Source organism: Aquarana catesbeiana, linkage group LG02 (genome assembly GCF_042186555.1).
Source record: "Aquarana catesbeiana isolate 2022-GZ linkage group LG02, ASM4218655v1, whole genome shotgun sequence".
NCBI classification, from domain to species: domain Eukaryota; kingdom Metazoa; phylum Chordata; class Amphibia; order Anura; family Ranidae; genus Aquarana; species Aquarana catesbeiana.
In genome coordinates, this window is record NC_133325.1 from 35584797 (window position 1) to 35598130 (window position 13334).

Here is a 13334-nt window from a genome sequence, read left to right on the forward strand (position 1 = left end):
CGGTATACTGACAGAAGCACCAAAGCTGGGTGCTGGGAGGGTTCCCTCACATTCACTTTTTAAATAAAAATAATAAACGCAGATTTTTTTTGCAGGTAAAAAAATGTGCATTTACTATTTTCTTGTTGCAGGAGCGCGTAAAGCATTGCACCAGCGATCAGCAAATCACTGATGCTATGCAGGTCTCCTCTCTCTTTCTTTCTTTATTATTTTCAGAATAAAAAAAAATAAATAAAAAGTCTTTTATTTTATTTATTTGTTGTTTAATCTTGTATTTAAATACTTATAAAATGTTGTAAAACAATAAAATATTATTTTGCAACATTGTATAAGTATTTAAAGATTAGATTAATAAACAAATAAATAAAATAAAATACTTTTTATTTATTTATTTTATTCTGAAAATAATAAAAAAAGAAAAAGATATATACATATTAAGAAATTATGATCATCAATGAATACATCCTTTAACAAAATAATGCTTTAAAGGTTGATTAAAATTAAAATAAATAAACATTAAGATTTAAATATAAATAAATAATTACAAAAATAATAAATACATACATTTTGTTTGGGCACTTATGTCTATGGCTAGTTAGTTTTGCCAATTAACCATGAAACAAATTGATTAGTCCCTACAGGGCAAAGCAGAGTTATTTTGAATTCAATTAATTATAACAACAACAACAACAACTTCAAAGGAAACATTAGTTAATCATTCCTGAGAGAATTATAACTGGCATTAGACCCCCTGTTTGTTTTATAACCATGGGTTTAAATAGAAAACAAATCACATGGTTTGTATACCAGTAGGCCAAAGGGAAGGAAAAGCTATGCTACACATATGCAGCCAATCATTAAAAAACATTTAAACCAAAAGTGCAAAATTCAGTTTGTTTTAATAATTTTTTAAGAAGATCAAATTATTAACATTTTCAATTCCTGCCAAAAGTTTTCTTGCATTACTTGCTATGGGAGTTGATCTATGGAAGGTAAGTTTGATATAAGGCATATTTTGTTAAAATGTTTGTGTTTATGAAAAATAACATTCTGAACTAAAAATAAATTGTTCTACAACATCCTATTGTACAATATTATCCTTAAAATAGATTATGTGGCAGGTTATTATGAAAACATAACTTTTCTTTCTTTATTTGTTTTAAGTTGCAAAGCAAAGATATAAAACAAAAGATACTACAAGAAACTATAGTATATGAAGCACAAAGTGTAGGGTAGAAAAATTAAAGCATGAGCCAATTTTGTTAAAAAAAAAATATATAATTCTCTTCTAGTTACATGCATTAGGAGTATATATAGTATACACATACACTTTTTTAACAGCAATAGCATTACCCACTATTTATCTTTTTACACATTCTATTTTACCACTAGCTCAACTTTAGCACCAAACATTTTTTTGTGCAAGGATAAGGTTATGTTTTGTCAATTTTAAAATTCGAGAAAAGCTGGTATAGCAACTATAGTATACTGAATGTATATACAATTTTTTAAACAGAAGTAAAATTATCCAATAATTTTTGTAGTGACACTGAGCTCTGCACATGTGTCCGTTTTTTTTTTTTTTTTTTAAGATTTATTGCTATACAGTATGTAAGCAAGGTTCATTGAACAATATGCATATCACAAAACTGCATACATATAAAGCATATCACAGATCAAAAGCCATATACATTACGAATCACACATCCTGTAGCGTAAAATACAGTTGGACAAGGTACTCCTGGTAGAAATAAAATTTTAAAAAATACACAAGTAAAGGAAAAAAATATGTTCAAATCGAGTACCATACAGTGCCTTGCAAAAGTATTCACCCCCTTGGCTTTTTACCTATTTTGCTAAATTACAGACTTTAGTTCAATGTTTTTTTTAATCTGAATTTTATGTGATGGATCAGAACACAATAGCCTAAGTTGCTGAAGTAAAATTAGAAAAATATATACATAAAACTATTTTTCAGAAATAAAAAACTGACAATTGGCATGTGCGTATGTATTCACCCCTTTTGTTATGAAGCCCATAAAAAAGCTCTGGTGCAACCAATTACCTTCAGAAGTCACATAATTAGTGAAATGATGTCCACCTGTGTGCAATCTAAGTGTAACATGATCTGTCATAGCATATACACATCTTTTTGAAAGGCCCCAGAGGCTGCAACACCTAAGCAAGAGGCACCACTAACCAAACACTGCCATGAAGACCAAGGAACTCTCCAAACAAGTAAGGGACAATGTTGTTGAGAAGTACAAGTCAGGGTTAGGTTATAAAAAAAAATATTAAAATCTTTGATGATCCCTAGGAGCACCATCAAATCTATAATAACCAAATGGAAAGAACATGGCACAACAGCAAACCTGCCAAGAGACGGCCGAACACCAAAACTCACGGACCGGGCAAGGAGGGCATTAATCAGAGAGGCAGCACAGAGACCTGAGGTAACCCTGGAGGAGCTGCAGAGTTCCACAGCAGAGACTGGAGTATCTGTACATAGGACGACAATAAGCCGTACACTCCATAGAGTTAGGTTTTATGGCAGAGTGGCCAGAAGAAAGCCATTACTTTCAGCAAAAAACAAAATGGCACATTTTGAGTTTGTGAAAAGGCATGTGGGAGACTCCCAAAATGTATGGAGGAAGGTGCTCTAGTCTGATGAGACTAAAATTGACCTTTTTGGCCATCAAAGAAAAAGCTATGTCTGGCGCAAACCCAACACATCACATCACCCAAAGAACACCATCCCCACCGTGAAACATGGTGGTGGCACATCATGCTGTGGGGGATGTTTATCAGCAGTCAGGACTGGGAAACTGGTCAGGGTTGAGGGAAAGATGGATGGTGCTAAATACAGGGATATTCCTGAGCAAAACCTGAATCACTCTGTGTGTGATTTGCGGTTGGACGGAGGTTCACCTTCCAGCAGGACAATGACCCCAAACACACTGCTAAAGCAACACTTGAGTGGTTTAAGGGGAAACATGTAAATGTGTTGGGATGGTCTAGTCAAAGCCCAGACCTCAATCCAATAGAAAATTTGTGGTCAGACTTAAAGATTGCTGTTCACAAGCACAAACCATCCAACTTGAAGGAGCTGGAGCAGTTTTGCAAGGAGGAATGGGCAAAAATTCCAGTGGTAAGATGTGGCAAGCTCATAGAGACTTATCCAAAGCGGCTTGGAACTGACTTTGACTTTTTCTGTTATTTTGTCCTATTTGTTGTTTGCTTCATGATAAAAATAAAAAAAAAAAAATCTTCAAAGTTGTGGGCATGTTCTGTAAATTAAATGATGCAAATCCTCAAACAGTCCATGTTAATTCCAGGTTGTGAGGCAACAAAACACGAAAAATGCCAAGGGGGTGAATACTTTTGCAAGGCACTGTACACTGAAGCCGTCTCCATTACATATAGAACTGGTTGCTGTTTTGGGTTTTGTTTAATTTTTTTTTTATATTATTTCTGTTGTTGCAAAGATACAAAATACAAAAATCCGCACAAAGCAATGCTATCAAGTAAAAAAAAGCAAAAAAAGAAAACAAACATGAGTGAATTAATGTCCATCTCAGTCCTCAAACCATTCATATCACCACTGTTCTAATACACAAATATCATCAGTGTATTTCTTTAGGGGCTCTCAGCCACAGTTGCATCCAAATCACTACATCTGGACCATATTTTTGTAAAAAAAATTTCAACACCCACTAGCCTCATATGTCATCCTACACTATAGTGTCAAAAGTATTGCCTTTACACGCACATGAACTTTAATGGCATCCCAGTCTCAAAAATGTGTTTCTGTAAGAATGGTCAAACATTCCCATAGACACACTCCTAAACCTTGCGGACAGCCTTCCCAGAAGAGTTGAAGCTGTTATAGCTGCAAAGGGTGGGCCAACTCAATATTGAACCCTACGGACTAAGACTGGGATGTCATTAAAGTTCATGTGCTTGTAAAGGCAGGTGTCCCAATACTTTTGACAATATAGTGTATATAAAGGGATATCTGAATTAACTAGTTTTTTCCAAGCAGACAATTTAAGGATGTCTGTACATGTCCAATTCAACGCTATCAATTTCCAGACATAAAAGAATAGGCGATGTAAAAAGGATTATCCTTGATGTCATCCATGATGTCATTCTCAAACGCCCCCAGAAGACACAGCAGAGGACTACGTATATTTGGAAAAGCAAAGGAGGTATCTGCCAGAAATTCAGTGCACTGCAACCATAATTGGTAAACTTTGTTACATTCCCGTACCATATTTAAGAAAGACTCTGCAGAGGCCTGACCTTTATGACAAAGTGCATTATCGCGTTTCCCCATTTTGAATAAGTGCTGTGATATAAAGTACATTTGGTGCAAGTACCGCAACTGTATCATTTTTGCTTTAGATGAAATAACTGTATCTATATACATATTATGGACTTCTACCCATAATTCCTCCGTGAAATCTGGCAAAATCGCTAACCATCTGTCTCGTGTCCGATGACAATGTCTGTGGCCAGCAAGAGTTAACGCGGAGTAGTAGACAGAATTTTTTTTTTCATTATCTGGTTGTAACAAAAGAGTTTCCTATTAAGTATTAGAGAAGAAAACCCCTTGCAGACCATATTGCATCATTGCAGCATGTTTGAGTTAGACATAATGAAAGTATCAGGAACGGGGTACACCTCACTCAGCCTGCAATCGCTGAAAGGATTTAAATTCTCCACCTTTATATAAATGATGCACATATTTTGTGCAATAATATGTCCATCTACAGCCCTCCTCCAACCTGAGCAATTCACCCAAATTAGAAGTGTGCCACAGAGGAGCATTTGTTAAAAGGCATATAGGGGTATCTGAAATCTGTTTAGAGGATATTGTAACAATCCTCTTCGATAACTGCAATATAGTCATACCCTCAGGAGTGGGAACCTCTCCTCTATAAGGAAAATGTAAAAGTGTTTCATAGGAGGTGGTGGCTACCGCTTCTAGCTCTGTGGCCGCATTATTCAAAGTAGGAAACATTCGCCAGTGCACATGTACCAACTGTGAGACAAAGTAATACACACGGAGACCGGGCAGTGCTAAACCACCTCTACAAACTGGAAGTTGTAAAATTTCCAAAGACACTCTAGGTACTTTGCCCCCCCCATAAAAAGGAACTAAGCAAAGAGTTGATATACAGGAAGATTTGTTTAGGAATATATATTGGGGCACTTGAAACAATATAGAGGAACTTCAGCAAGAAAATCATCTTGAACAAGTTTATTCTACCTAACAATGTTAGGTCTTTCCATTTCTGTGCTTTTTCCTTAAAAGCCGTTATAACTGTCCGAAAAAGACTCCAAATGAAGCTGTTTATTGATTCCCAGACATTTAAATGCTTCTGATATCGAGATCGGCCACATAGGAGGTGTTCTCAAAGTTGGCTGTCTGTCTAAGGGGAATAATGTTGATTTCATCCAATTTATACGGAAAACCCAAGAAGTCCCCAAATTCCTGTATAAGAGAGAAAGCCGCAGACAGCGAAGAGCCTGGATCATTCAGGTAAAACAGCATATCAACTGCATACAGTGATACACATTCTTCAAACTCCCCAATGTGAAGGCCCTGGACCACAACAATTCTCAGCCAATGCAGCCAATGGCCAGTGCAAACAGGAGAAGGGATAAAGGGCAACACTGCCTAGTTCCCCAATATGTTGGAACAGGTTCAGAAATAAGTCCATTAACCATAAGTCAAGCCATAGGATTACCATAAAGAAGCTGTACCCATGAAATAAATGTAGGACTGAAACCAAATTTGGCCAATAATGGAAAAAGGTATGTCCATTCAACTGAATCAAAGGCTTTTTTTGTATCCAATGATGCAATCATTCTACCCCCGAACTTATCATGGGTAAGTTGCACATTAAAAAACAGCCTTCGAAGATTGATTTGAGCACCTACCTGGCATAAAACCAGTTTTATCAAATCCAACTAGTTAAGAAATCACTGTCTGCAGCCTTCTGGCCAACACTTTTGCTAATATTTTAACATCCTATCAATAAGTGAAATAGGTTGATATGATTTACAGTCTAGGGGATCTTTCCTGGGTTTAGGGAGTTATACAATAAGGGCTTCCCCCAATAAATACAAGTAATTTACCCTCCTGTTTAAAAGATTTAAAGACCTGCAAGCAGGGGACAAAAAGGTCTTTATATGTCTGATACCATGCTACTGGATAGCCGTCTAAATCCTGGGATTTATGAGGAGCAAAAGTAACCAGATTTGTCAGTATTTTAGTTTAAGATATCCATCCAGGAGGTTTTATCTCTCTCGATACTGTAACTCTGGCAACCGGTGCCCAAGCCCTAAACAAGGGGGATGCCTTTTCCCCCAAAACTCATTTGTTACTGTTGTTTATAATGCTGATAATATTTGAGCAATAAAATATTAAAATAAATAAATAAATAATTTTCTTTATTTTATATGATCTAGGTCAATGAAGATTACTTGCGATCAGTAGTTTCTTCCAATGCAACTTTTACCCATGTGACAGAATTTATAATTTTTGGATTCCCCAGCCTCCAGAATTACCACATTTTGCTTTCTTGTGTATTACTTTGTATCTACCTCTTTACCCTTTCTGGTAATGGCTTCATCTTCTTCTTGGTCATCTTTGACCAGCAGCTCCATACCCCAATGTATTTCTTTGTCAGCAACTTGTCTTTTATAGACATGACTTACACTTCGGTAACCATCCCGAAGATGTTGGCTAAGTTCTTGATGAACCTGGATCATATTTCTTACACCGCCTGCTTTGCACAGATGTATGTTTTTCTGTCCTTGGCAGCAACAGAGTGTTTTCTCCTGGCTATAATGGCCTACGATCGCTACATAGCCATATGCTCACCCCTACACTACCAAACCATCATGACAAGACAACTTCTCATAATACTGTCAATGGTAGCCTGGTCTGGAGGGTTTGCAGCTCCACTCACAGCCACCCTTCTCGCCTTAAAGTTACCTTTCTGTGGTCCCAATATAATCTACCATTACTACTGTGACACTCCTCCAGTGCTCCAATTGGCTTGCGCCAACACATCCTTCAATGTAGCCATTGGGTCTTTCGTTGGTGCCGTTGTGATTTTGGTAAGCTTTGCAGTAATTGTTATATCTTACACAAAGATTATTTTAGCAATCTTCAGAATCAGTTCCAAAGGTGGCCGTAAGAAAACTTTTTCTACCTGTGCCTCTCACTTTACAGTTGTCAGTATATTTTTCTTGCCCATTATGTTCATGTACATTCGTCCAACAGCCTCCTATTCATCTGATGTGGACTCATTGGTGTCCATGTTATATACAGTATTAACTCCCGTAATGAATCCCATAATATACAGCATGAGAAACAAAGATATTAAAATTGCTTTCCAGAAGAAAATAGGCTTCATTTGTACCAGAAGTAGCTTTATCACAGAATAGAAGGCATGTGATTAATTATTAAAGCAATTTATTAACCTGGATGTATGTCCCTTAAAAATGAATTAAAGGGCCACTTGGTAACAGTTTTGGGTACATTTTTTGTTGACCAATGTTATATTACTATTATACAATATTATATATATATATATATATATATATATATATATATATACAGTATCTCATAAAAGTGAGTACACCCCTCACATACATTTGTGTAAATATTTTATTATATCTTTTCATGTGACAACACTGAAGAAATGACACTTTGCTACAATGTACAGTAGTGAGTGTACAGCTGTCCCCTCAAAAGAACTCAACACACAGCCATTAATGTCTAAACCGCTAACAACAAAAGTGAGTACACCCCTAAGTGAAAACGTCCAAATTGGGCCCAATTAGCCATTTTCCCTCCAGGGTGTCATGTGACTCGTTAGTGTTACAAGGTCTCAGGTGTGAATGGGGAGCAGGTGTGTTAAATTTGGTGTTATCACTCTCACTCTCTCATACTGGTCACTGAAAGTTCAATATGCCACCTCATGGCAAAAAACTCTCTGAGGATCTGAAAAAATTATTGTTGCTCCACATAAAGATGGCTAGGCTGAGATTGTAAAGACCCTGAAACTGAGCTGCAGCACAGTGGTCAAGACCACACAGCAATTTAACAGGACAGGTTCCACTCAGAAAAGGCCTCGCCATGGTCGACCAAAGAAGTTGAATGCACGTGCTCAGAATCATATCCAGAGGTTGTCTTAGGAAAATAGATGTATGAGTAATGCCAGCATTGCAGCATAGGTTGAATGGGTGGGGGGGTCAGCATGCCAGTGCTCAGACCATACGCTACACATTGCATCAAATTGGTCTGCATGGTTGTCATCCCAGAAGGAAGCCTCTTTTAAAGATGATGCACAAGAAAGCCTGCAGAGCTTCACAGGTTGCCACTGCAGTCCTCTTCCACTCCTCCATGACAACATCACAGAGCTGGGAACGTTAGAGACCTTGCGCTCCTCCACCTTCCATTTGAGGATGCCCCACAGATGCTCAATAGGGTTTAGGTCTGGAGACATGCTTGGCCAGTCCATCACCTTTACCCTCAGCTTCTTTAGCAAGGCAGTGGTCGTCTTGAAGGTGTGTTTGGGGTCGTTATCATGTTGGAGTACTGCCCTGTGGCCCAGTCTCTGAAGGGGGTGGATCATGCTCTGCCTCAGTATGTCACAGTATATGTTGGCATTCATGGTTTCCTCAATGAATTGTAGCTCCCCAGTACCGGCAGCACTCATGCAGGCCCAGACCATGACACTCCCACCACCATGCTTGACTGTAAGCAAGACACACTTGTCTTTGTACTCCTCACCTGGTTGCCGCCACACACGCTTGACATCATTTGAACCAAATAAGTTTATCTTGGTCTCATCAGACCACAGGACATGGATCCAGTAATCCATGTCCTTAGTCTGCTTGTCTTCAGCAAACTGTTTGCAGGCTTTCCTGTGCATCATGTTTAGAAGAGGCTTCCTTCTGGGACAACAGCCATGCAGACCAGTTTGATGCAGTGTGCAGCGTATGGTCTGAGCACTGACAGGCTGACTCCTCACCCCTTCAACCTCTGCAGCAATGCTGGTAGCACTCATATGTCTATTTCCCAAACAACCTCTGGATATGACGCTGAGCTCGTGCACTCAATTTCTTTGGTCGACCATGGCGAGGCCTGTTCTGAGTGGAACCTGTCCTGTTAAACTGCTGTATGGTCTTGGCCACCGCGCTGGAGCTCAGTTTCAGGGTCTTGCCGATCTTAAATCAGAATTATGAAATTATAAATCAGTCGGGGCTGCGTTGTATTGCACACAGTTGTCCATCCTAATAGCTAACTAATTAATAATATAATTAATTAATTGAAATTAATAAATACACCTATTCTGATTGAAAAAGTAAATTAGTATTTATTCATTTTGATGATCTGGAGCCTGCAAAGCATTGCAACTATGATCAGTGGATGGTGGGTGCATTGTAAAGGTTCCTGTCAAATATTCTTCCAGCTGCAGGTCCATAGCTATGTATGAACCTCTGTTTACGGGTCTGGGGGAAGTATCAATGGACTACAGCCATGGCCAAGCTTTGAGAATGACACAAATATTAATTTTCACAAAGTCTATTCCTTCAATGTTTTTAGATCTTTTTTCAGATGTTACTATGATATACTGAGGTATAATTACAAGCATTTCATAAGGGTCAAAGGCTTTTATTGACAATTTGCAAAGAGTCAATATTTGCAGTGTTGACCCTTCTTTTTCAAGACCTCTGCAATTCGCTCTGGAATGCTATCAATTAACTTCTGGGCCACATCCTGACTGATGGCAGCCCATTCTTGCATAATCAATGCTTGGAGTTTGTAAGAATTTGTGAGATTTTTTTTGGTTCACCCGCCTCTTGAAGATTGACCACAAGTTCTCAATGGGATTAAGGTCTAGGGAGTTACCTGACCATGGACCCAATATTTTGATGTTTTGTTCCCCAAGCCACTTAGTTATCACTTTTGCAAGGGGCTCCACCATACTGGAAAAGGCATTGTTCCTCACCAAACTGTTCTTGGATGGTTGTGAGAAGTTACTCTTGGAGGATGTTTTTGTACCATTCTTTATTCATGGCTGTGTTCTTAGGCAAAATTGTAAGTGAGCCCACTCCCTTGGCTGAGAAGTAACCCCACACATGAATGGTCTCAGAATGCTTTACTGTTAGCATGACACAGGACTGATGGTAGCGCTCACCTTTTCTTCTCTGCACAAGGTTTTTTCCAGATGCCCCACACATGGGCATAGCATAAGGGGTTGCAGGGGTCACAATCGCAACCCTGCCCCTTGCTCCAGGGGGCCCCTGCAGCCTCCCTGTCATATTATTATATCCTTCACAAAGTCCAGCTCCGATCTGCCCTAGGACCCCACAGCCATGCTCGAGTACTGGGCTTCCAGTTTGCCTTCCACAGTCCACACCCCTCCGTTCTCATTGGCTGGGGAGAAGCTGTGAGAAATTTCCTATATGGAAAGGAGCATGGGGTGAGAACAGCCCAGGATGGGGAAGTGTCTGTGCTGTGTGCTGGCGACATGGAATGGTAACCAAGCTCAGCGAGTTAAGAGGAGGAGAGTGCTGCCCTGTAGCCACGATGGGACCAATGTCACTAGTGAGGTGAGACACCGCTCAGTGTCTTCTAGTCACTAGCCTGGATTCTCTGTACCACCCCCACCCAGGAATGTATGCTTACCCCACTTCCCTGACAACTGGGGAAAGGACATGCACCTCCGGGAGGTGACCTTCCCCCAACACCTGCCAACACTGACAGAGAAACCTTCAGAAATTGTTAAAACAAATCCCTTAACACCTCCTGAGGGGCCCCTGAGGGGCTGCAGGTTCCAGATTTCATTTCACATGGCTTTGTCCCCCTAGATCTAAGTTGCGCCCCCCAAAGCTCACTGACTACCCCCTCCACCCTGGATGCTATGCCCGCTTCTGAGCTTCTTTACCAGTACAGCACTCTATACTGCTCCTCCTCCACAGGGCTGAAATCACATTCCTTTACAACACAGCCATCTGCATAAAGTGTATCTGCCTACTGCAACTACACTGCCGTTCTGACCAAAGGATTTCACAGGTTAGAATGGCAACATAAAAGCCAGATACACCTTGTGAAGGCTGATAGACTGTGTGTAAAGGAGTGTGATTTCAGCCCTGTGTATTGGGGGGGGCTGTTTACAGTGCTGGAATGGGAAAGGAGATTTTTAACATTTTGACACTTTTTTTGTGAAATGGTAGGGGTACATTTGTACCCCATTACCAATTCACACAGGAGGGGAGGCCGGGATCTTGGGGTCCCCTTATTAAAGGGGGCTTCCAGATTCCGATAAGCCCCCCGCCCGCATACTCCCACAACCACCGGGCAAGGGTTGTGGGGATGAGGCCCCTCTCCCCATCAACATGGGGACAAGGTGCTTTGGGGGGCTACCCCAAAGCACCCTCCCCATGTTGAGGGCATGTGGCCTGGTACGGTTCAGGAGGGGGGGCACCCCCTCTTTTCCTGCGGCCTGCTAGGTTGCGTGCTCAGATAAGGGTCTGGTATGGATTTTGAGGGGGACCCCTACGCCATTTTTTTTTACATTTTGGTGCAGGGTTCCCCTTAAAATCCATACCAGACCTGAAGGGTCTGGTATGGATTTGGGGGGACCCCTACGCCATTTTTTTAAAATTAGACGCAGGGTTCCCCTTAATTTGCATATGAGACCCAAAGAGCCTGGTATGGATTTTAGGGGAACCCCCACACAATTTTTTTTTTTTAATTTTGGTTCAGGGCTTCCCCCAAAGGGCCTGGTAATGGACTGGGGAGGAACCCATGCTCTTTTTTTCAATGATTTTTATCTATATTGCCGAGACCCGACAATTCATTACAGCCGCGATCAGTTTTAAATGACAATTGTTCCTTTGGAAATGTCATTTTGCTGTGGTACTGTTCTAAACACAGGAAAAATGTGCCACTTTACAAGCATACTATGTATACCCAGCAGGCACGATATTTAAAGGAATATTTAATTTTTATTGTTTCACTTTAAGCATTAAAAAAATCACTGCTCCCGAAAAAACAGCCGTTTTTAAAAAAACAATTTGCATTGATACATGTCCCCTGGGGCAGGACCCGGGTCCCTAAACACTTTTTATAACAATATCTTGCATATAAGCCTTTAAAATGAGCACTTTTTAGCTTCACACCAAACACTTTAAGGGTCGCTTCTCACAACAGGCAAGGCTTCCTTTGAAACGCAAGAAAATTTTCAACTTCTATAAATCCCTCAAACTAGATGTTATTATGATACAGGAGACACACTTCCCAGTTCAGTGCAGTCCTACGTTCATCCACGGGCAGTATCCTAAATTCTATCTCGCAAACGCAAAAAATAAAACCAAAGGAGTGGCCATTCTCTTCTCAAAATCTTGCAAATTTAACTGGAGCTCTGATTATAGAGACACGGAAGGCAGGTTAGAGGGACAAATGTACTCCCTAGTGTCTTATTATGCTCCTAACAAAAGACAACCAATGCTTTTTGCCCACCTTTTCCACATCCTTAACCCCATGTTAGAGGGGACAGTTATCATCGGAGGCGACTCCAACGTCGCCTTTGATAAAGGCTTAGACAGATCAAAGCCCCAGGGACAACAATTAACATGCCCCCTCAAGGCCAGACACAAAATAGCTAAACTGATTCATACTCAGGGACTGACCGACATATGGAGAGAACTGAATCCAGCCACCAGAGACTACAGACACTACTCGGCCCCTCACAACACATTCGCCAGAATAGACCACATTCTATTACACACACAATCGATACCTGCAGTCACCGAATCAGAGACAAGATCCTCTCAGATCATGCGTTAGTAAGCATGTCCCTACGACTTACAATTCCAAAATCAGAACTAAAACCCTGGAGACTGAATGAATCCCTTCTAGCGGACCCAATCAGAGTCACCTTTCTTGAAAAGTCACTGATAGAATACTTCAAATTTAACACGACAGGAGACACCTTAATAGAAACTGTGTGGGCGGCTTTTATTAGGGGGGAAATCATACAAATGTCCACTCAAATAAAAAGGGAAAGAACAGATGAAGTTGAGAGACTGGAAAGGGAGTATGTCGTATTAAGATCCCAACACAAAAAAAACCCTCGAATAATAATATACCACAAATAGGTAAAATCAAACTGGAACTTAATTTAGCCCTCACAGCACAAGCAGAAAAAAGCATAAGATTGAGTAAAAACAAATACTATACACAGAAAGATTGGATTGGCTCCATGTTGGCAGCCAAATTATCCCCCAGAATACAACTAAACACA

The 13334-nt window shown here is 40.1% G+C and overlaps 1 protein-coding gene across 1 annotated transcript; it reads left to right on the forward strand.

Annotated features, from left to right (window-relative positions):
* Positions 1–971: 971 nt before the first annotated feature.
* On the forward strand, positions 972–7461 carry LOC141126510 (olfactory receptor 6N1-like). The gene is made up of 2 exons (XM_073612447.1): positions 972–992; positions 6478–7461. The coding sequence occupies exons 1-2, from the start codon at positions 972–974 to the stop codon at positions 7459–7461; spliced, it is 1005 nt and encodes a 334-aa protein (XP_073468548.1).
* The last annotated feature ends 5873 nt before the right edge of the window (positions 7462–13334 follow it).